Raw genomic sequence first — 24231 nt, 5'->3', positions numbered from 1 at the left:
CCATAGGGAGGTGCCTTGATACTTCCAGATTTGGAGGTGGAGACACCCCATTGTTTTGTTCTGTAAGTTCCTTGTGACTGAAACCTGGAGCCTTTGGAGTGTCTGGGTTTGACCCGAGTGGCTCTGGTGGGTACTGGAAAGGACCAATTCTTAGTAGGCCAGTGCCTACTGAACCTGGGCGGCTGCACTTGTAGGAAATATTTTACAGTTTGCATAGATTTAGCTTTATCTTCCATCTTCTTCAAAACTTCTTCTGCCTTATTACCAAATAGACTGTCCTTTTGTAAAGGAGCATCCAATAATTTTGCTTTAACATGATCAGGCAGATTTTGCTCCTTGAGCCAAGCATGCCTTCTTATCACAGAAACAGTTACAGCAGCCCTGCAAGAGGCCTCCAAGGAATCAAAGCCACATTGCAAAGTATGCTTTCCAACTTGTTCAGCTTAATGCAATAAATCCTGTAACTCTATTTTCCACACAGTCAGAAATCATCATCATTTTCTGTTTAAGTAAGCCTATGACATGCTGCTGATATTTAAGCATATGAAATTAACAGTTTAAAGCCCTGACTCCCAAGGTTGCAGACGTGTAAACCTTCTTACCCCATCTATCCAGCTCCCTGGAGTCTGTATCAGAAGGGGTAGGATTTTTAGCAGTAGAAGCCTTAACGCCCTTAGGACCCCGAGAAATTGTTTCATGATCAGCAGTAGGGTTTTTAAAAAAGAATTTGTGGGAGTTAGGAACCCTGCAATATCTGTCTGGCTTACTAGGAGCCGGAGGCAGGGAATCAGGAGCCATGCTGGATTCTGAGAAAACATCATCAACAATGTCTAGAACAGGAGGTATAGCCAAAGGCCTCTGCTGCAGAAGAAGGAAATCCCTAAGCCTCTTTTTAGATTCTGAGAAATCCTGACTCTCCCAGTGAAAGTGTTCCCTTAAGGTATGCAAAGTTTCTAAAAAAGAAAAATCCGCAGGAGGAGAAGCAGAAGGGATGGATTATTCTGCATCAGAGTCCTCATAAGGTGGAATAGATAATTCCTGATCAGAAAAGGAATCAGATGAAATAGAAACCTGATCTGAAGATTCATAGTCAGTGCCTTGCCTAGGCCTCTTAGCAGGAGGGGAATGGGAACCCCTGATCAAGGTAATTAAATACTCAGCCATTTTGATCATTTGTTTTTTAGGCATAGGGGCCTATGCATGTGGCCCAAGCGTCGTTTTGTTAGACAAAGAAGTTGATTTTGGACTAGGTTTTGAAGATGGCGTTGGTTTAATATACAAATCTTTAGGCTTGAAAACACCCTCAGAAGCCGGTGCCTGCTCAGCGGCTCCGGACCCATCTAAGGTAGAGACATCCACAGGTTCACTACTTGAAGTGTCTCGCGGCATACCGGACTCCGAATGGGTCTCGGTAGAGGCCTGCGAATCAAAAGTAGCAGGCATCAGGGGCTGCGAAAGCGCCTCACTGAGAACCGGCGAATGGCTTAGGAGAAGCGTCATCGGTTTTGGACCTCGACGGTTTGTCTCTATCTTTTTCTTTGCGTTTTTTTGTGTATTCCGGTAGTCGGATTGCTAACCGATGACATTTCTGGATAGTTAAATCATGAGCCAAAATATTTAGATGCAAAAATATATCGATGCTTAATAGTGCATTGGTTAAATTTAGCACAAAACCAACAGCAAGGCACATTGTGGTCAGGACCTAGGCAAGGAACACAGTACAAATGAAAATCCTTATGAGGTATTTGCTTCCCACAAGTAATACAATTATTAACTTTTACTGACATCGGTAAGGAGCAAGAAAAGGTTTCCCCAACGGGGTACTTAGCTTTAGGTTGAAGACTTAGGTTCTGAAACTCGAAAACAAAAATTTCAGGGTCAGCCAACTGGCATTTGCGAACTGCTTCTGCTTCGGGCACTGCGTGGCAAGAAAGACTGATGAAAATGGTGTCGGCTGCATGTTTTATACCCCTGACGACCTGACGTCATGGAAGAAGGGACAGCAACCGATGCAGGACCAGAGACTTTGTTATTCAGGCCGACTGAGGGCAACCTGCCAGCAGATTACCCAAATGTAATGACAGCAACAGTGAAACACGAAGAACATCAGGGCATGCTTTGTGTTATGATCTCATGGAAACATAACCCCATCTTTTAAAAATACAATCTTCTTACACTCGGGGAATTTCCCCTCACTCTGGTCGACTTTGCCTCCTTCACCTCTTCTATTTCCCTGCTTCCCAAGCCAAGCTACACATGATGAGAACTCAGTGGTACCTCCACAAGGTGTGGGGCCATCATTCATAATCACCTTTGATGAAAGAAGGATAATACTGGACCTAAAAGGCATTTATGTATTGTATAACTAGGACTTCCCTCTAATCCCCAGCCTTCCAGTCTGCTGCCAGCAATCTCAACTACTGATCCTCCAGGGACTTTCTGACAGCACAAAGGGCTTCACTAGCACCCAGAACAGAAATCAAAACCAGGGGTGCTGTTCATGGTTACAGATGACGACACACACATATGGCACAAAAGTCTAGGGGAAAACCCATCCCTTGCCCTCATTGTCTAGCTATGGGGATAGGCATCACAGGCCCCTCAAGCTAACTCTAGGGGATGGCACCAGTGGGCTGTTTGCATCTTAGGGGTGCCCTACCAACAAGAAAAATCAGCAGAAATGTGTAGCCACCTTCTAGTGGCAGTTACATTGGGAGATTCCTGTCAGCATAGCCGAGGGATGGGGAACCCCACAGACTGAACTCTTCGTCACCAGGAAAAAGACACTGTGGAAAAAGTGGCACCAGAACCAAATCCCCTTTCAGCCTAAGTTACAAACAAACACCTTCTCATTCTCATGGACAGCCCTGTTCATTTAGGCTTTCATAACAATGCCCTTCTTGCCAAGACTCCCCAGAAATCACAGAAGAGTGCCCAGGATCTTCCTTATAGCACCAGTTTGGTCAGTTCTACTCTGGTACTTTCTTCTCCTTGGCCTTCCAGCTAACCCTCTTCCTATAAGCTTGGAGCACCTTCTTACTCTATAAGCCAGAAGGTTACTCTATCTGGGGCGGGGGGGGGGGGCTCAACTGTCTCTGTGGCACTGGGTGCTAGTGCACTGACTTTGGAGAAAGAACACAGGTGATCCAAGGTACTGATCCTGGTAACACTTACCCCACCCCAATCACCAACTCCCTAACTCCCTGTATTAGCAAGTGCAGAACATCTTAGGAAATGCCAGGAGGTTTAGCTCCAGAAAAACCTGGGCAAAATATAATGAGAAGGTTTTCAAATTGGGGGTGCACAGTTCTATCAGGACCCCATCAGGGCCAAGATCCATATGAACTTGTCATACTGTTAAATCCTCTTTGACTAGGCCTTGCTTATTCATTGTGCACGGTTCAGGTTTCAGCTATTTCAACCTACTTCCCTTCCCACACCCCTACCTTCGCCCACCCACTGACTGGGCCTTCCACTTCTGACCCCCCAGGGGATCTCATACACCACTCTGCTACCTAAACCTTGTCAGAGAAAAGACTTAATGTGCACATGGAACTCTACCTGCTTTCTACCTCTTTCCCCAGCTAGGGAATTTCTGAGACTAGGTTCTCATGGCAGGGGAACCTTTTTGATCACATTTTGTCCTCACAGGATCCCTCTTCTCAGGCCTAATCCTCCCTTCAGGCTGGTTATTGATGCTTCATTATATCTAGCCAGGCATGTATCTTCTCTCCAAATCCACAGTACTAGGGGAAGGGCATCCTACCATTCTCAAGCATCCATAGGCTACTACCTCAAAAATGGCCACAATAAAACCCATCAGAATTTCTGACCAATGGAATGTTATCATTACTATTTCGTATGAAGGCGATCCTCTGTCCTACAGACCATTACCAAAGGGATCTCTCTCTCTCTGTACCCCATTTTCTACAAGCATCAAGGGAGACGCACTCTGTAATGGTAAGAAAGCATTCCACTAGGGCAGCTGGGTTCTGTACTACCTCCATGAAGTGCGTACCAAGAGTGGGGGTTGGAAGGGGGCTGACAATTGATCTTCAGCACTCTCTTTCACCAGGCACTTTGTCAGCCGCCTTCTGCTCCAGTTCAGTCTATGCCTCTAGTACCCTACAAAACTTCTTTTTATCATCTTAGTTCACCACCTCCCCCTCTTTTCAGCTTTGGGAATCATCCCACAAGTCAGGACTGCAACACTGAAACACAAAGAACGTAGTACAGTTGTGTACACTTACCATAAAAGCAGATTTTATTTAACTTTGGTTTACTGGGAAAGTCCAACTTGGAACAGGCCAATTTTCAGTGGAGGCCCAGGGAGAAATGCTCCAGACATGTCTTTGTAATGTGGGAGGAAAAAGGAGTACCCAGAGGAAACCCACACGAATGTAGGGAGGACATGTAGACTCCGCACATAAGTCACCCCAACCGAGAATCGAACCAGAGAACCTCCTGCTGTGAGGCAACAGTGCAAACCACTGCATCACTGCGCAGATGTTCGAGTGTATTCACTGTTGTAGTCATCTTCCCCTTCCTCCTTACCCCCAATGAACTACAGGGTGGCTACTACTATTTTTCATTTACCTGGGATCCCTATGGTTCACTCCTGCATGCCTAGAGATCCTTGCCCCATCCATCTGGTCTTGACATGTTGCTCCTGTTCGGGGGCTCTGAACTCGAAGGGGCAAAAAAACTGAGGTGATAATGTTGGCAGACTCCACTTATACTCCAGCATACTGAGGTCAGGCAAGGGTGTCTGCCGGTCACAGGAGGAGAGAAGAATTTTACTCTAGTAGTTGGGCTGGCCAACAGCTTTCACAGCAAGAAATCCCACAATTCAGGACTGCAACAGTGAATATACTCGAACATCTACGTGTGTGGTAAATGTATACAGCTGTACTATATTTATAGAACACACCTCCTTACTTGCAGTACCCACTCAGCATCCCCCCTTTTTGGATGTACATAGTTTGTTGTTTGGGTTGCCATTGAGAGCTGTTCTGTGGCCTTTATTCTTGTGTGTGTGATTGTTTTTTGGTTTGGAACAGTAGGTATTTGCAAAGCTTGTTTCCATCTTTTCCTTTTGCTGGACCCTAGAAAACTGAAAAGGCATAGTCTGTGGGTCACTAAGGCAGTCCCTGTACTGCCAAGTGACTGGTCTATCACACTCAGACAAACAATGAGAGGCACTCTGAGGTTTAGTAAACTGTCAGAGAGAAGACAGCAGGGCACTACTTACCCATATGCCAGTAAGGCAGTGTGTTCTACGCACAGCTACTGTCACAGGTATGTAGGCCTCACACAACTGTACTTTTCGGTGTTGTGGAACACTGAGATAATTTCAGGTAATTTCTGTTTGTAAAATGAATGAGGATAAAACAGAGGCCATAGTGGTAAATCATTTACCCACACGTGAATTGGATCAGCAGTACCAATATTTACTGGGATACTGTAAGCTGTAGTAGTAGTATTTAAGTGTATGGATTAAAAAGGATTCTGTTATGGCAGCTAAGGACAAGAGGGAAGAGACTAAATGAAAGATAATACAAAAACTGAAGAGCTGGAAGCTCTTAATTATGGATTTTAAGATACAAGCAGTGAAAATGCTTTCAATCGCCTTAGTTTTATATACAGGTCAGGCATATTTTCATCAACCAGAGGAGAAGTTGTAGATGATAATTAATAGAGCTGAAGGAATTTGGAAAGGAGAAGACAACAGGAGTTAAGTGAGTTAAGCTGATTCGCTTCATAGAACAAGGTAGGTTTACTGACTTGCTTATTTTGATTATTTTACTAGTTTAGTTAGTCCAATAGGTATGGTGTTTTAGACCTACACAGTTTAGGCTCATATACAGAACACAAGCAGGAGTTTATTAAAAAGTGGAAAGGAATGATGATGAAGCAGGAAGGAAGTTTGAGAAATAAGGACAGAGTAGGATTTTGTATGAAGATCCTTAAAGAGAATAACAACAATGCACAATATTGTATTCATAAAGTAGCAAAAAGTATTTTAAGAATTAAGCTAAAATAGGAATGGAGAAAGGAGATTTGTCACTAGGGAGGAATCCAAGTAGGGATATAGAAAACAGGCAAGAGGGGGCTTGAATTTATTGGAAACAATTGGCAAAAGAACTAAGGTATTGGAAATATATATCTAGAAAGGGAAAGATAAAGTACAGTTGTGTACACTAACCATAAATGTAGATGTTCAAGTGTATTCACTGTTGCACTCATTACATTTGGGTTATCTGCCTGCAGGTAGCCCTCAGCCGGCCTGAATACCAGAGTCTTGAGATTTCTGCTTCGGATGCTGTCGCTTCTTCCATGACGTCAGGTCGCCAGGGGTATAAAACATGCAGCCAATCGCATTACATCAGTTTTTCTTGCCCCAGATGTCAGGTTCCCCCAAAATATGAAGCAAATATACAGTGTGGAACACCCCCAGCAAAGAGCAAATACACATAGTATAAGATATGCCAAACAAAAAATGATAGTAGAAAGCAAAGACAATCAGGGGGCTGGAGGGAGGGTAACCAGGACTGCAACAGTGAATACACTCGAACATCTACATTTATGGTACGTGTACACAACTGTACTATATTCTTTGTGTTTCACTGTTGCAGTCATTATATTTGGGTTGATTCCCAAAGTTAAGGAAGGGTGGAGGTAGATTAAAAAGCATTAGGCCTGGCAATCAGGCCCTGTAAGACTGCTGTGGCAAATCCAGCTATGGATTTAGAAAATATAGGCAAGTGATAATGCTTGGTGAATGTGTACCAAGCTAAAGGTTGCAGCTTCCAGGACGTCCCTGGTAGGGACTCCTCTGTGAAATGCAGTAGAGGTAGATGTAGCCCTAGTGGAATGTGTTCTTATCCCCTGTGGGGTAGGTTTTCCATGGTGCTTGTAGCAGAAATGGATGCAGTGTGCTATCCATTTAGATATAGTTTGCTTTGAAATGGCCTTCCCCTCTGCCCCTGCAGCAAAGCTGACTAGAAGCTGGTCAGATTTTCTGAGAGGCTTAGTCCTGTCCAAGTAGAATCTAAGCTGTCTATGCACATCTAGAGAATGCAGTATCCTTCCTCTTTATTTTGAGGATTTGGGGAAAACGTAGGCAAATGAATGGACTGGTTTAAAGCCACACTAGACGCCACCTTGGGCATAAAAGATGGGTTAGTCCTGAGGGAAACCCTGTCCTCATGGAAGATAATGAAGGGTTCCACTGTCATAAGGGCCTGCAATTCAGACACTCTTCTTGCTGAAGTGATGTCTAAAAGTAAAGCTGTTTTCCATGAGAAGCATTTTAACTCTGCTGTAGCAGCCAGTTCAAAGGGGGGAAGTGTAAGTTTTTCCAATACAAAGCTAAGGTCCCAGGCTGGAGTGGGAGCTCTCCTGGGGAGTCTTAAATTGTTGGCCCCTCTAAGGAACTGTTTTACCAGAGGATGAGAGAAGAGGGGTGGCTCAGTATTATAATGAGCTGAGATGGCAGAGGCATGAATCTTAACTGAAGAGAAGGATAGGCCCTTGTGGAGCATTTATGTGTCAAGTAATCTAGTATATGAGGTAAGCTGGACACAGTTGTGGCCATCCATTGAGACAGGCTCCAGGAACAGTATATTTTCCACTTTTATGAATAGGATTTTCTGGTACTATGCCTCCTTGCCTCAAGAAGGACATCCAGCGCCTGCTTACTGAGGGTTGCTAGAGGTGAGTTCAGGGGATTAGCCAGGCTGCAAGGTTCACAGTCTGAAGCTGAGGGTGCAGAATTTGGCCCCCCTGCTGGGACAGCAGGGAAGTGGTCTGAGGCAGGTGCCATGGTTGTAGCACTGTCAGACTGCACAAAAGAGGATACCAGTGCTGGTGTGGCCAGTCTGGTGTAATCAGGATTGTCCTTGGCTAGTGCTGTTTGATCTCTAGTAGTACCTTCGAGAGGAGAGCCAGAGGGGGAAAGGCACAGACTGAGAGGCTTTCCCAGGAAAAGGACAAGTCATCCACCTTCCAAGCTTGGCTGTGGGGAGTTCTGGTGCAGTATTTGTTCAATTGATAGTTCTGAGGGGAAGCAAACAGGTCCACGTCTGGTGTAACCCCAGCTGTTCCCCAAAAGTTTGAATACTTTGGGTTCCAGTTTCCATTCATGTGGGTCCATGAGATTTCTGCTTAAGTCATCTGCCAGTGAATTTAGTTTGCCTGGCAGGAATTGAGCTTGTAGGTGCACTTGACTGCTCAAGGCTGTGTTCCACAGAGCCATGGCTAGTCTGCAGAGTGGGTAGGAATGTGTTCCCCCCTGCTTGTTTATGTACCACATAACTGTGGTGTTGTCTGTCTTTACCAATAGTTGTCCTGGAAGAATAAGGCCTTTGAAGGCTGTCAGAGCATTCTGTACAGCTAACATTTCTTTTTGATTGATATGCAGGTGCATCTGCTTTGGGTGCCATTTGCCCTGAATGCACTACCCTGCCATGTGAGCCTTCCATGCATAGCCTGATGCATCTGTTGTTAGGGTTTTGGCGGCAGGGGGTACAGTGAAAGAGAGTCCCTTGTGGTTGCAGGCCTCTGCCCACTAAAGGAACTCTGCGCTTAGACACGGAATGATAGGAATTATTGTTTCCAGGTCCTGAGAATGTTGACACCATAGACTTTTTAGATACCATTGAAGTTTCCTCATATTCAAGTCTTGCATATGGAATTAACAGAATGCAAGAGGCCATGAACCGCAGAGCTTGCAGTATTTTACTTGCAGATAGCTGGGTTTTACTGGCCAGTAGTTTGAACTAAGTTGTCAAATAAATTTGATTCTCTGGAGTAAGGAAAGCCATCTGGGAAGTTGTGTTCAAGCTTGCGCCCAGGAATACAATCTGTTGGCAGGGTACTAGGTGTGATTTATTTTCGTTGATGGTGTACCCGGTGAAATTAGAAGTCTCTTAACAAATGCCAGGTGCTGTAGTACAAGTCCTGACTTTCCGCCTGAATCAGGCAGTCGTCCAAGTATGGGTAAATCTGAATACTTCTCTGCCTGCAAAAAGCAATGGCTGGAGCTAGGCACTTTGTGAATACCCTGGGCGCAGTAGATAAGCCAAAGGGAAGTGCAGAGAACTGATAGTGCAAGGAGCCTGCCCAGAAGCGAAGGTATTTCCTGCAAGAGTCCCTTATGGGGATGATGTGCAGGTAAGCTTCTTTTTAAGTCTAGGGGTGCCAGCCAAGCATCCTTGGCTAGCATAGGAAGCAGCTGTTGGGAGAGTTAGTATTTTGAATTTTGGAACCACCAGAAAGGTGTTGAGAATAGATAAATCCAGGACAGGATGACAGGAGTTTTATTTTCTGGGAACAGTTTTGAGTAAAAGCCTTGTCCCCTTTGTTCTGCTGGGACAGGTTGAATAGCCTTGATGGTGAGGAGAGAAAGTACTTGCTTTTGGGCCTCCGCCCACTGGTTTTGGGGGGAGGTCTGGCCATCACTTAGGGTTGGGAGTGAGTGGAAGTGGAATCTGTATCCTAGGGAAACAATGTTTAAAACCCATTTGTTTTGGGTAATGTTTTCCCAGTTTTTTGCATGCAAGTTGAGTTTTCCTCCTAAAGATGCAAGGCTTGGGGGAGTTAAGGATAAGTCATTGTGCAAGTTTACCATAGGGGTGTGGCTTACTACTCCCTGTTTTGGACATGGGAGCACCCCACTGCTTAGATCTGTGCATAAACTGAGACTTAAGTCTTGGGGGGTCTGCTGCCCCTGGGTTTGGGCTGAGAAGGCCTGGAAGGGACTGGAAAGGACCAGTTCTTTGAAACTAATGCCTACTGAATCTAGGTGGCTGTACTTGTAAGAAATCTTTAACAGTTTGCATAGACTTAGCTTTCTCCTCCATCCTTTTGAGAACTTATTCTGCTTTATTGTCAAATAGGCACTCTTGGTTTAAGGGTGCATCCAGTAATTTTGCTTTGACATGATCTGGAAAGTTTTGTTCCTTAAGCCAAGCATGTCTTCTAAGAACAGACCCAGTGACAGCAGCCCTACAAGATGCTTCTAAAGCATTAAAATCACACTGCAAAGTATGTTCACCAACTTGGTCAGCAGAATGCATTAACTCTGTGTTCTGCACAGTCAGGAATCAACATCATTTTTTTGTTTAATTAGCCCCATAATATGCTGCTGATACTTTATCATATGAAACTGGCAATTTAAAGCCATAATGGCCAGAGTAGCAGATGTGTATACCTTCTTACCCCATCTGCCTAAAGCCCTAGAATCCCTATCAGAAGGGGTTGGATTCTTGGCAGTAGTAGCCTTAATGCCTTTTGATCCTTGGGAAATGGTCTCTGGATCCACAGTAGAATTCTTGAAAAGGAATTTGTGAGAGTCAGGTACTCTATAGTACCTGTCAGGTTTTCTGGGAGCTGGAGGCAAAGTATCCGGGCTAAGGCTGGATTCCAAGAAAACATCTACAATCTCCAGAACAGGAGGGATAGCTAGAGGCCTGTGCTGAGGCAGGTTTAAAAACTCCTGAGTCTCTTTTTGGACAGAGTAGTCCTGGATTTCCTAGCGGTAATGCTCCCCAAAGGTAAGCAAGGTTTCACCAAAAGAAAAACCTTCTGGAGGGGAAGCAGAGTGAATGGAATCCTCTGCATCAGAATCCTCATAGGCAGATAAGGGTATGTCCTGGTAGTCAGAATGAACAGAGATAGCAGATTCCTGATCAAAAGAATCAGAAGGAAAATCAGTTCTAGGTCTCGAAGGGGAAAGGCTGGCTTCCCCTAATTAAGGTAATAAGGTCTTCAGCCATTCTAATCATTTATTTTTGAGGCCTGTTGGCCTGAGAATGCACTTTGGTCATTGGTTTCCTAGGCGTAGTGTGAACTTTAGGCCTAAGAAATTCAGTATTTTTGGCTTGAAACGCAGTCGTCGGTTTAATATGAACATCGGTAGGCCTGAATACACCCTCAGAAGCTGGTGCCTGCACAGCAGCTCTGGACCCATCCAAGGTACAAACATGCACAGGTTCCAAAGTCGAAGAAGCATCTCTCAGCATACCGGACTCCGAATGGTCTCAGAAGAGGCCTGCAAATCCGTAGAAGTGGGTATCAGGGGCTGCGAAAGCACCTCACTGAGTACCAGTGGACTGGCAACTAACGGTAGCGTCGTTGGCAGTTTTGGACCTATGTGGTCTCTGTCTTTATCCTTATGTTTTTTCGGAAGATCATAGTCAGATTGCTTACCGATGCCATTTCGGAGTACGGAGAGAGAGAGCGAAAGTATTTACCTACAAGAATTGCCCGACGGTGGATAGTTCGGGCGTTGAACAAGGCAGAAAAACCGACAGCAAGGGACGTCGTGGTCTGGGCCTAAACAGGTGACGCACTAAGAATTAAAATCTCTATGAGGTATTTGCTTTCCACAGGCAAGACAATTATTAATTTTTTCTGACATCAGTTAGAGCAAGAATAAAGGATCCTCAATGGGATACTTATCTTTTAGAAGACTTCAGGTCTGAAACTTGAAAATGAAAATTTCAGGAGTCGGCTGACCGGCACTTGCAAACTGCTTCTGCTTCTGGCACCGCACGGCAAGAAAGACTGATGTAATGTGGTCGGCTGCATGTTTTATACCCCTGACGACTTGATGTCATGGAAGAAGTGACATCTTCCGACGCAGAAATCCCAAGACTCTGGTATTCAGGCAGGCTGAGGGCTACCTGCAGGCATATAACTCAAATGTAATGACTGCAACAGTGAAACACGAAGAACATCAGACCGAGATGAGGCCAAGCAGAAGTTTTGACTTCAGGTAAAAGACTGCTTTCCCTAGCAGGGACTGATATCAGAGTATAGGCAAAGAGAAAAGAATGGGGGAGTTCTGACTGCTGTTTTTCTTTTGTGTTTCTTGAAAATGGGAGAATTTCCCCAATATCCCAGGCAATTTACAATTATCTATGGTTCATTTGTAAAAGGCCATGCCTATTGGACCAGCAAAATAAAAACAAATCAGTAAGTAAATAAACTAACATACCTGAATGACCGTTCCACCAGGAGGGAGCCCACCCTCATGCTTGTTTCTTGGTGTGCAGCTACTGAAAATAGCTGCACAATGACAACACTGGACTTGGTGTATTACATCACCATTTGTAGTGGCTTGGATTTCCCCTCCAGGACTACAAGGTGCTCTGACATTTCATTTCTGTAGGGTATATTTCCTCAAATCACAGTTCTGCCTTTCTGGTTTCTACCATTATTTGAGGTTTTATAACACCACATTTCTGCTAGTGCTCCACTTACTGTAGATGGTGGTTTGAAGAACGTGCCAGCGCTGTCTTCACTAGAAAGTCAGCTATTCCCCCCTCTACCATACTCATTCACATGATAATTTATAAAGCTATTATATTTTCCATATGACAGCCTTCCTCCATTGTATTCCTGCTTTTCCCCCATTTTAACTTAATGATATTCCAGACTCAAAATGCCTACTGTCTGTTTTATTCTGCTCTTCCATTTCTGTCTTATTCAGTTCTATCTTTTTGCTCTCAACTCTTTCCCACTTTACAATCCATGCTTTTCTCCTTCCCATATCCATTTCAACTCCTCTAGACCTAAACTTTTCAACTTACCTACACTTAACTCAAATCTATCGACTATCAGAGTACTTATCTGTACTACTTACCCCTATTTATGCTCTGTACTGCACTGCAACAAATATCCATATTGTTCTCTGATACTGCTATGGAGGTGGAAATAAATGCGACATTTTTAAAAGTGATTTACCATTAATCTGCTTTATATAAAATTGTACACTCTGCATACCATAATCTGGTCAAAGCTTTTGACATAATCCACCACTCGGGTATAATAAAAATAAAAAACTTAATAAACTGGTAATAAACCTCTGTGTCTCGCACTTAACTGCCAACTGGCTCACAGGTAAAACACAGGAAATTAAAGCAGGCAAAATTATCTCCACAAAGAGAGCAGTCACCAGAGGAGTTCTCCAGGGTTCTGTACTTGGACCTCTCCTGCTTTGTCATTATTTCTCTGAAGTAAAAGCAAATACCAAAGGGCTCTGGCTGACTAAGTTTGCGTATGACTGCAAACTTGGAATAGCCACTGAATCCCTAAATCATTTGGCCATCCTGCAGGAAGGCATGTCCCAAGTAAATAACTAGTGCCAAAATCATGGACTGAAACTAAATGCCAAAAATGCATTACTGTATATATTCAGAAGTCATCTACCCCAAAAAACTAGCACTTTGACAGTATGCCCATAAGAGTTGACCGGGATTGGAGGACTTTGTGGACAGTGGCCTATCTTTTGACAAGTATGTGCCCAGTGTCATTAGAAAGACATTCTATATTGCACAGCTTATAAACAAGGGGACTGCGTCTAGATCTAGAGATGCCATTGTCCCCATCTACCCAGCCCTCATTAGGCCAATCATTGATAATAATACTCCCCCTTGACCTGTATCTGTCCAGACATATGCACCAACTGGAATGGCCACAGAGATACCGTACTAAAATGATAAAAGGCCATGAACAACATACCTACACAGACAGACTCGAAGCTATATCACTTTACTCGGTGTCCTACAGATGGCTAACAGGTGACCTGTATCTGGAATGGAATGTATCTTCTGACCCATTTACTGCACATCTGCAAGTCAAATGGCATCAGAAATACCCAGTTTATGGATCTAAACCTCTTCTACATCATCAACAGAACAATTTTGAGGGACAATTATATCTCGCCATGGATACCACTGCCTTTGGAACGGACTCCCATCCACTTAAAACAAAGCTCATTCCTGTTCAGTATTCAAGTGCAACTTGGATCTGTGGATGGGAATCAAGAAATTTACCCCAGGACTGCACCCTGTATTACTAATGGTCAGAGGCAGCTCACAAATGCTTTATCACATGCATGGGTCACTTCAAATTATCTGTGGTATAAACCCAGTTATTCTCATTAGGGGTAAGATGCAGTTACTGACCATGGGATGAGTAAGGCCAGTCTAGTACAAAAAGGAAAACTGGCTAGGCTTAAAAAGGCCTGCAAAAGTAGCTAATCGCCTGCGTCCCCTATTAACATATATGAATCCATATGCAATTGTGACTAATTTTTAATGTAATTTATTGTAAATCTGTAAGACTGACTCCTATACTGCTACTATTTTTCCTCATAAACTTACTTTGTATTGTTATCCTGCTAGGAAAACTGTTTTTACTTATTTGCACAGTTTGCCTTGTTTCAAATTGATTTACGGTGTCTTTCTCACTGGACCTCCACTGAAAAGTTGGAAAATCCTGGTAACATATAATAATTATTTAAAAATTATTTTTTATTATAGTTGTCATTCTGTAAGTAATATGGTCAGTTCACATTTTCATTCCCCCAAGAGACAAAGATCACAGCATTTTATTAATATTAACTTGTTTCTTTGCAGCCTTTCTTAACTTGTAGTAGTATAATGCATAGGTACTTTACAGCTAGGACAGAGGACTTTCTTTAATGTCACTAATGTATACATCAGCTACCAATACCCCCCCCCCTGCACTTCAAATTCCCCTGACTGAATACTCTGCAGAACTACTTTACAACATAATAAGCTTTCATATCAGGACCTTTTATACAGACACTATGAACAAAAATTGCTTTGCTTGCAGTCATTTAGTGTGCTTCTAAACATTAATGATATAAACTGGACGTTATACTTAACATCCCCCAACATTTAACACTCTCTGAAAAAACTTTCAGTCTTTTTAAACAAATTCTTCTTGCAGAACCACATTTCACATGTCTAAACTAACTAATGGGACTGATGTTTTACAGTTCTCCAACACATTCGGTAATTTCACTTTGTTGCAAGTCTTCTTAACCACATCGCTTTTCAGACATTTGTTTTTGATATGATTCCAAGGTACTTCTGATTGTTCTAGTCAGCTTCTGGTATACACACACACATATATGCGTATACACACACATCTATATGTGTATACACACACACACACACACACACATATACGTGTATACACACATACATATACATGTATACATACACACATACATATGTGTATACACACACACACATATATATATATATGTGTGTATACACACAGACACATATATATATGTGTATACAAACAGACACACACATACATATGTGTATACGCACACGCACACATGTGAATACACACATGCACACATGTGTACACACACATATATGTATGTGTATACACACACACACACATATGTGTATACACACACACACACACATATGTGTACACACACACACACACATATGTGTACACACACACACACACATATGTGTACACACACACACACGTGTATACACACACACGTATAAACACGTGTATACACACACACACGTGTATACAGAGACACACACACACGTGTATACAGAGACACACACACACGTGTATACAGAGATATATATATATATATATATATATATATATATATATATGTGTGTGTGTGTATATACACAGACACATACATATGTGTATATACACACACACACACACACACACACATATATATATATATATATGTGTGTGTGTATACACACACACCCACGTATGTGTATAGACACACACACACCCACATCACACACACACCCACATATATGCATAGGCACAGACACACACATATGTGTATAGACACACACACATGTAGACACACGTATGTGTATACACACACATGTTTATATATATATATATATATATATATATATATACACACACACACACACACACACTAAAACATATAAATGAGCGGTAACAGTGATGCATGTTAGGGGAGGGGGGTCCAAATTCCAGCATTCTGGGAATATAACCATACATCTCTATATAAATTGTATACACTTCACATGTAAACTAATTTATTTTAAGACTCTAACATGTAATGGCATTTAAGGAAGGAATACAAGTCGTTAGCTAATAGGGTAGTGGCTAATTTTCTCTTCATAATATTAATATTGCTTTTAGCTAAGCAAGTAATTTAAAGATTTTATGGTCCTCTGAGGAAAAAAAAGGACCAAGCCAGGTACTCCTCTAACAATATCTGGCCTGCTAGATGAACGGATGCAGGAGGTTGGCTCAAGAAATTCTGGAAAGTATTACCTTTCCACGATGTCCGAAGTCCACCTGCACGGTGTTATGGACCTCTATGTGAGGGTGAAGTTTTTTTTTTTTTTTTTTACCAGCAGTTCCTAAGGCTAATCTTGTATGGAGTGGGGCTGAGAGGAAAGGATTCTTAAGGGAATCTACAGGGATCTGGATGGAATTCTCTGCTACTTGAAATGATTCTTCCATATGCTGAAAATGCAGCATGGAAAAATGAAAAGGCTGAAAGCTCAGTAAAGGATTAAGGGGGCACACTGGGAATTGGCTCAACCTTAAATGGAGAGTACACTTCCCTTTAGGGTGGCAGCATAGAGAGTCAATCCCTACAGTGCAAGTGCAGGCCAAGATACTTATTCCAGGGAACCACTGGAGAGTCAGTTTGCTCATATATATGACATGAGGCACAATGCACCTCACTAGCTCTTGCTCCCAAGGGCAGGCAATCAGGTTACTTCTGGAACCATATTTTCAGTAATCCCCAGATGATGAGTAGGACATAATCTTCAAACTCAAGTGGGGTGGGGCACAGCATACACATGACTGAGGAGTAACAGACTACTGTTGTTTGTGCAGATTTGGTTGCATAGTCAGACCTATACTCCAAAACCCTTACCTCAAATGCTTTTCTGGATTGTGCAATAAGCCAAACAGCAAATTCCAATACTGGCCCTCCAACCAATGTTGTAAGAAGCCAAGTAGTGCTGAAAATAAGCAAGAAAGTCAATTCTTATAATGCCCAAGGCTCAGAATCTAACAGCCACATGTGCACCTGCTAAAGCTATGATATTTTAATGAAATGAACAAGAGAACCTTCCAAAAGTACATGTTGTAGAAGACACATTTGAAGACGTTTGAATCTGCAAGCATGGTCAGAAATAAATTAACATGATTAGGAAATGTATTCCCCTGTCAAAGAAATCATATTGATTAAGGAGGAGTGCAGAGACCCAAGATCTCAAAAAAAAAAAAACCTGATAGTAGACAAAAGAGCACACCCATATTTTCAAAGCAAAGCAGAGTTCCCCTATACTAAAATCACAAAGTACTTCTGAAATGTAATGCTGGTTCTGGGCTATACTTACCAACATGTGCTTTTGTAAACATACTTGGAGAGGCTCAGCTTACTGTTCCTAACTCACCAATGAAGTCTTTTTCCCTCAGAAGGTTCTTATAGAAAATGGCCACTAATGTGGCATCTCTGACAATGAGTGCTCAGCTGGCAGTTACATGTACATATTTCACATTTACTATACAATGAGCTGCCACAGAATCTTTCTTCCTTGCATCTGTTTTTTACATAATTTTGCATTAATAATTAGATAATCTACAGTTTGAATCCTACCGGATAAACTTTCAACCTCCAGCACAATCCAGATACTTGAAGAGGGGGGCTGTACACTGGATCAGCTCGCTGTCGTAAAGTGCTGCAAATAAGACAACACAAAACGTATCAACAGAACAGTTAAAAGTTACAGTTAAGTTCCAATGCACTATCAAAGCAACAGAGATCATGTTATGATACAACTAATTTACATCAACAGTTGCCCAACATAATGCAAGATATATAACCTTCTAAGTACCATCTAGTAATCATATAGTAATCAAACACTTATACAACTGTCATTAACAGATCTTTAACTTTATGAATCCAGCTTCATATAACCTTTTCCTGTGCATTTCTAAATCATGAAAAAGTGAATGGCACAGAAAACTTTACAAAGATTAAATCTGGCAGATTAAGCAACTGGACTAGTATTCCACAGCAAGATTTGTTAACCGAAAGGGCACACAGACTGCATGCTTGAAACTTGGCCATGAGAAAGCTGCCAAAACCTGTATTGGTAAGGATGAAATCATACCAGCAGAAAGAGTTGACCTGACAAAATCATGGTAGAAGGAAAACATATTAAAAACTGGAGACAGCAAAGCATTTGTGGAAAATGATTATTCACTATACACCAGGGTAGAAGAGAAGCAAATTTATCCCAGCAGTCAAAGAATGTTGAGAGACATGTGCGAGATTCAATCCGTTGCATCCAGCTGTCGCCAGAATATTTTTCCTGGAGGATCAAGGACTTTTTTGATGCAGAACAGGCTAAGAAGGAAATACAAAAGTTTATCCAACAAACAGACAGGGACCATGCTCTCATTCCTCTGACAATAAAGCTCATACAGAGACTTTAATAGTGAAACCTTTTCCAGTGTTCAGATGGAAAATGCTTGAGAGAAAGAGAAAGACATAAAAGGCACAAGAGTTGACTAGAAGATTCAGGAGTACCTTGGATGTGAACCAGAGTCTGGTGTTGGGAGATCGAGATGAACATAAACTGGAAGACCAGCAACAACGAAACTAGTAAATAAATGTGAGATTATAAAATATCAAACACATTTGTGAAATATGGATTTGCAAGGCAAAGTGACTGAGAAAGAGTGGACTTTTGTAGACTTTGTTAAACTTGTGGGAGGACTGTAAAGCATATACTTCATGACACCCATGCAGATGGGAACTGAAAGTTCGACTGCTGAGTCCTACACTAAGGCACTGTATGAGCACACCCACTCGTGCATGAATCGTGCCATCCCAAATAGAACCAAGATGCTCTCCTCCAAAAAAAGGAAGTCAATCTGGTGGTCCCCTACCATAAACAAACTTTACAACAAAAGGAAGAAACTGTTGCAGAAAAGAGGAAAATCCCATGATGCAAAAAATTCCCTTACCAGCTTCAGTAAGAAGCTGAGATCCCTCATAAAGTCCTCCAAAGCTAGTTATGAAAATAAAATTGCCAAAGATTCCAAAGACAACCACAAGGCATTCTATAACTATGTCAAGAATCTAAATGGCAATGCTCAGATCTGCTCTGAGCTACAACAGAATGGCATTAAATATACTGATCCCAAGGATATTGCCAATATCCTGTCAGATCGATTCAGTGCCAATGTCACCCTCCTCTCACCCCCTAAAAGGCCCATCTCAATACCGAAAGATTGCCAAATTCCGGTAATGACCACACAGGTAAAAAACGCACTCTCCAAAGCTAAGAATACAGCATCCATGGGACCAGATGTCATCCCGGGCTGTGTACTACATGAACTACAAAATGTACTGGCACCTCACACCTAAGTGTCATGTTTAAGCATACCCTCACCTCAGGCTTCGTGCCAAATGAGTGGCACACAGCTACAGTTATCCCGCTCCACAAGGGGGGATCCACCTTGGATCCCAGGAACTACCGCCCCATCAGTCTGACCAGCCTGATCTGCAAGGGCATGGAACTTATAAACAAAGACATTGGCAACCAAACACTGGACCCCACCCAGTTTGGGTTCGTGAAGGGCCAATCTCGTCTCCTGAACCTGGCTGACTTCTTCGACTAAGTCTCCAGAGCCGTGGATGAGGATAAGGCAGTCCACACAGCTTATCTGAACCTCGCCAAGGCCTTTGACACCATCCCCCACTCGGGAATCATAGATAAACTTACTAAGCTGGGCGTTAATCCCTACATCACTCGATGGGTTGCCAACTGGCTTACTGACAGAACCCACACTGTAAAAGTAGCTGACTCCAAATCCAGCTCCAAACAAGTGATAAGTGGAGTACCTCAAGGTTCGGTCCTGGGACGGCTCTTGTTTGGCATCTACTTCTCTGAAGTACAGGCCAACACTAAGGGACTCTGGCTAACAACGTTTGCAGATGACTGCAAACTCGGAGCCATTATTAAATCCCCAAATGATGTGGATACTCTAACAAAAGGGCCTTACAGAAACAGATGCTTGGTGTCAGAGCCATGGGCTCAAGCTCAATGCCAAGAAATGTACAGTTATCCCCTTTGGTAAAAAAGATGTACCCGTGTATTACCACATAGGTGGCAGTACACTAAACACCAAAAGTGTGATAACAGACTTAGGGACACAGGTGGACAGTGGTCGCACCTTCAATAACCACATCGCCACAACAGTCAGGAAATCCTTCTATGTGGCACACCTCATCACTAAGGGCTTTTCATCCAGAAAAAAAGGAGGTCATTATCCCACTGTACTCATCCTTCATTAGACCCATAATAAAATACAACGCCCCATTTGGTATGTACCTCTCAAGACATCTGCAACAACTGGAAAGGCTGCAGAAATACCTCACTAAAAGAATCACAAGCCTAAAGCAGATGCCCTATGCTGACCACCTTAAAAACCTCCGGCTATACTCTGTTGCATATCGTCTACTCAGAGGTGATCTCTGCTTAACATACAAGGCCATGTCAAACCCAGAGCTGTTGGACATGCTACACAAAGAAATCCCAATCCCTCAGAGCCACACGCTCCTGGGATTTAATCCTTGTCATCATGATAAACAAAACATGCTGGAGGGATAGGTTCCTGACGCAGAGACTCCCCAGACTCTGGAATAGACTGCCCATACATGTCAAGCAGAGAGCCTCCTTGGCCCTCTTCAAAAGGAACCTAGACGATTGGATGGGAGAAAGAAAACCTCCCCCGGGGATCACGTCGGTCATCTTGCTAGACAGGGGGGTCCAGGGAAATAAATATTGTGGGAAGAAATAGCCAGGGAATTGTTATGGCTAGGCTTGTATAGGCCCTAGGACAGATAGCTTAGTACAAACCTATGAACCCCATGTTTAGGAGGACACTAAAAGGGGAAAAGGTGACTATAAGTAAAACAATTTCTGTTTTAATAGTATTTATATAAAAAACATTTAATGATACAAACTGCATGGTGCATGATAAAGCAGTTTTGTGTATATGTAGCCAGGTATTTTAAATGGGGGGATCTTTTCAGTGATTGCTGTAAGTGATAAAGATATTAAGGTAAACACGCACTTTTTAAAGTAAATGAGTACTTTTTTAGTTGTAAGAAATAAAGGCTTTAAAATGTAACAAGAGAAGAAAGGCTAGACAAAAGCAAGTCTAAGTTAATATGCTCTAATCTTGAGGCGCTTAGGAGCAAGGGTGTAAAAGCATACCATTTATATTATATGCAGAGTTGAGATGTTTTCTCTTATTTTTGCAAAGGTGAGTGAATATCTGGATTAATGCCCTTGGCTTAATCTATAAACAAGTGTTTTGTAAGCAAGTATGTTTGAAAAAACAAGACGAAAAGATGAAAGAAGTCAAAAAAAAAAAAATGGCAGGAGGAACCAAGCAGAGGAATTCACAGATCCAAAAAATAGCGTACAAAACTTTTAATGACCGCTTTCATCAAACGACTTCATCAGAATACATTCAATCAAAAAAATCAAAGCTCTTAAATACATACTAAGTTACCAATTAGCACAATTAAAAACAATCAATTAATTAAAATTTAAAGTCACAATGTTCATGGTTTAAAAAAGAAAGCCATGAGAAGTGCAAACTTTATTACATATGTGATGATATCATGTTGCATTCTTTTTCCATTAGCAAATGTTCAATGGAAAAATGCAACATTTAAAGGTGCAAGAGCAAGCAGTTCAGTGGAAAATAAAGTATGAATTTATTGTAGGCGAATATGAGATAGCAGCTTCCCTAGCAGACAATATTTGAATGCATTTAATAGAACAATGTATAATTTAGTTTTATTTAAATATAGCGAATGCACGTTTTCTTAAGGCTAAAAATGACTGTTTTCTGAAAGCATACAAGCTGATTTTCACATCTATGAGAGGAACACAGATAAGAAAAGATGAGACAGCAATCGGCCTAAGTGGAAACACAGACTGTAACATGTTCTTTAGCATGGGTAACCTTCATTTTAAGTTAGGTGATGCATGTGGTCGCAGCTGACAATTTATCCTATCAAAGGGTTAAACTTAATTTTTTTGAAGGGTTACATAATTTGTGCGTTTGTTCTACATTTATAGCTTATGGTAGTGTTCTGAAAATGTATTTTGTTTTTTTTGCTTGAGAATGTTCATTAAAACAAAAAAATCATGAAAAATGTGCCTAGTTCAAATGGAGATGACAAGAAGCAACTGTATAAAAAGCTCAGTCTGCTAAACATTAGTGTGTTCATGTAACACAGAAGTTGGAAATGTAAACCAAAATGATGAAGGAAGTGATATGTAGCTCGTTCAGATTCTGATTAAGTTCCTTTTAGGCACAAAAGCACTAAATCCAGAAAATCATGAATAAAGCATTTGGCTTATATTGCTCATTTTGTTTTTTTTCACACTTGGTGGATTTATCTGCAGTCATTTTGGTCTCCCTCAGAGGTTGACGGTGTTTTGTATTTGGTTACTGGTTTCTACTCTGTCAGCTGTCCTTTTGCAGTATCATGCATAATAGGTGGGAACAATAACTTTTTATTATAATGGCTACTATGTCCATATTATTTTGGAAAGTAAATGGCCTACTGGTGTACACAAAAAATAAAGGGTACTGAATTATGTTAAGAAATGAAGAGTGTAAACATCAATGTTGCAGGAGACACATTTGGAAAGGAATGAGCATGTGAATTTGATAAAGAAAGGATTCCAAGAAGGATACTCAACAGAACATCAGAGACAAAAGAAAGGGGAGTAATTATACCGATTGCTAGGATTTCTGGTTAGTTTTCTTGTAGGCTCCATAAATGTGGAGGTAACCTTTTCTACTTTCTGTTGCCTATGTTGTTACAATAAAGTTTTTGTGCTCTGGAGTTGTTATAAAAAATGTTGCTTAACATCAGTTTTTCTAAAGTCATGCATATTATCCAGATGCTTCCTTATTTTCTCTCTAGCACTTGCAGTTGTGCTTCTTATGCAAAATTCCCCTTATTCTGCAAACTTTATCCTTTGTCAGCCTGTCTAAATAATTCCTGTTATATTTTAACCATCTCTCTTTCTCTGTCTTTTATTTTTATCCTGTTTGTAAACTCCATTTGCGTTTTTCCAAACTCACTGGCTATAACTTCTGAAGATTTTTCTATCTTCCTTAATAACTCTCTAATAATTTTCACTACCCATTACTTAAATTCCACACTTTTTAACAGGTAGGTGGGAAAACACCGGTGCCTCATTTTTACTGCTACATTTTTGTCTTGTATACTTACTGGATGTGTGTCAGAGTTTTCAGTTAAATACACACGTTCATGTGAAATATTACTTCTATGTAGTATAGCCCAGTTATTGCACACTGTTGGAAAATAATATGCAAATTTTCTCCAAGTTTCTACTACTGAATTTGTGTCTTCCATGCCAAATATTTTCATAGATGTCTTCAGAAATCTTTTCCCTTCTAGGTCCCCCAGATATCCTCACTGTTTCAGCTCCACTCCCAGTCGCTACCTATAAGTAATGTTCACTGCTGAACACTGATTATTTAGCCCAAAATATTCTTAAGCTCTATAATAGTTTTTGGTGGAATATAAATACATGCCAGTGTAATCCTCCTCCCTTGGCAATAACCCCTTACTACTACAAATCTACTTTTTTTTTTTGTTTTTCCATCATTATTGGAGTAGCAGTATTACAGCTATTTCAGATATTTTACGAAAATCTGAATGAATCAGAGAAACATGGAAATCAAGAAAGAGCACAAATGGAAATATTTATGGAAGACTTAATTATGCCAAGGTGAGAGGTTGCTGTGACTCAACAATCAACAGTTAAGATGGGAGAGGATGCGATAGAAATGGTGATGTATACTCCATCTGCTGGAAGGTCTCCAGGAACAAATGGTATTCCTGTTGAAGTTTGAAAGTTAGGTGGGAAGAAAGTGATAAACATCTGAAAGGTTTTGTTTAACAGCATTTTAATAGTAGGGGAAAACCAACATCTTCAAAGAAAGTCGTGGTACCTGTAACCTATAAAGATGATAAAGACTTGTCAGACCCAGTTTCTTATAGAACCATTTCAATTTTAAACCATGATTATAAAGCATTTATATCTACGCTATCTAAAAGAATAGCGAAGGTGTTGCCAAAACTGATAGATATGCATCAATGTGGTTTTGTGGAGGAGAGAGAAACATTTAACAACACTAACAGAACAATGATGATCCAGAGGGAAACAGAATGTAAGAAAATACCGTTGTTGCTGGTAGGTCTTTATGCAGAGAAAGCATTCAACAGAGTATGGTGGGATTTTAGGAGAAGGGCAATGGAAGCACTTGCAATCTGTGATACAATAACAAAGT

General features: G+C 41.5%; 1 protein-coding gene across 2 annotated transcripts in view; it reads right to left on the bottom strand.

Moving 5' to 3' along the window:
- The window catches only part of TRIM37 (tripartite motif containing 37), a 2575817-nt gene that overhangs the window by 1729982 nt on the left and 821604 nt on the right, over positions 1 to 24231 (bottom strand). For both annotated transcript variants that reach the window (XM_044054277.1, XM_044054276.1), the window contains exon 12: positions 17468 to 17549. In XM_044054277.1, coding sequence (XP_043910212.1) covers positions 17468 to 17549 — 82 coding nt within the window. The remainder of the gene's footprint in view (positions 1 to 17467; positions 17550 to 24231) is intronic.

Source organism: Protopterus annectens, chromosome 13.part0 (genome assembly GCF_019279795.1).
Source record: "Protopterus annectens isolate FY-2018-M chromosome 13.part0, PAN1.0, whole genome shotgun sequence".
NCBI classification, from domain to species: domain Eukaryota; kingdom Metazoa; phylum Chordata; order Ceratodontiformes; family Protopteridae; genus Protopterus; species Protopterus annectens.
The sequence above is the reverse complement of the archived record's forward strand: the minus strand, read 5'-3'. Positions and strand labels throughout refer to the sequence as shown.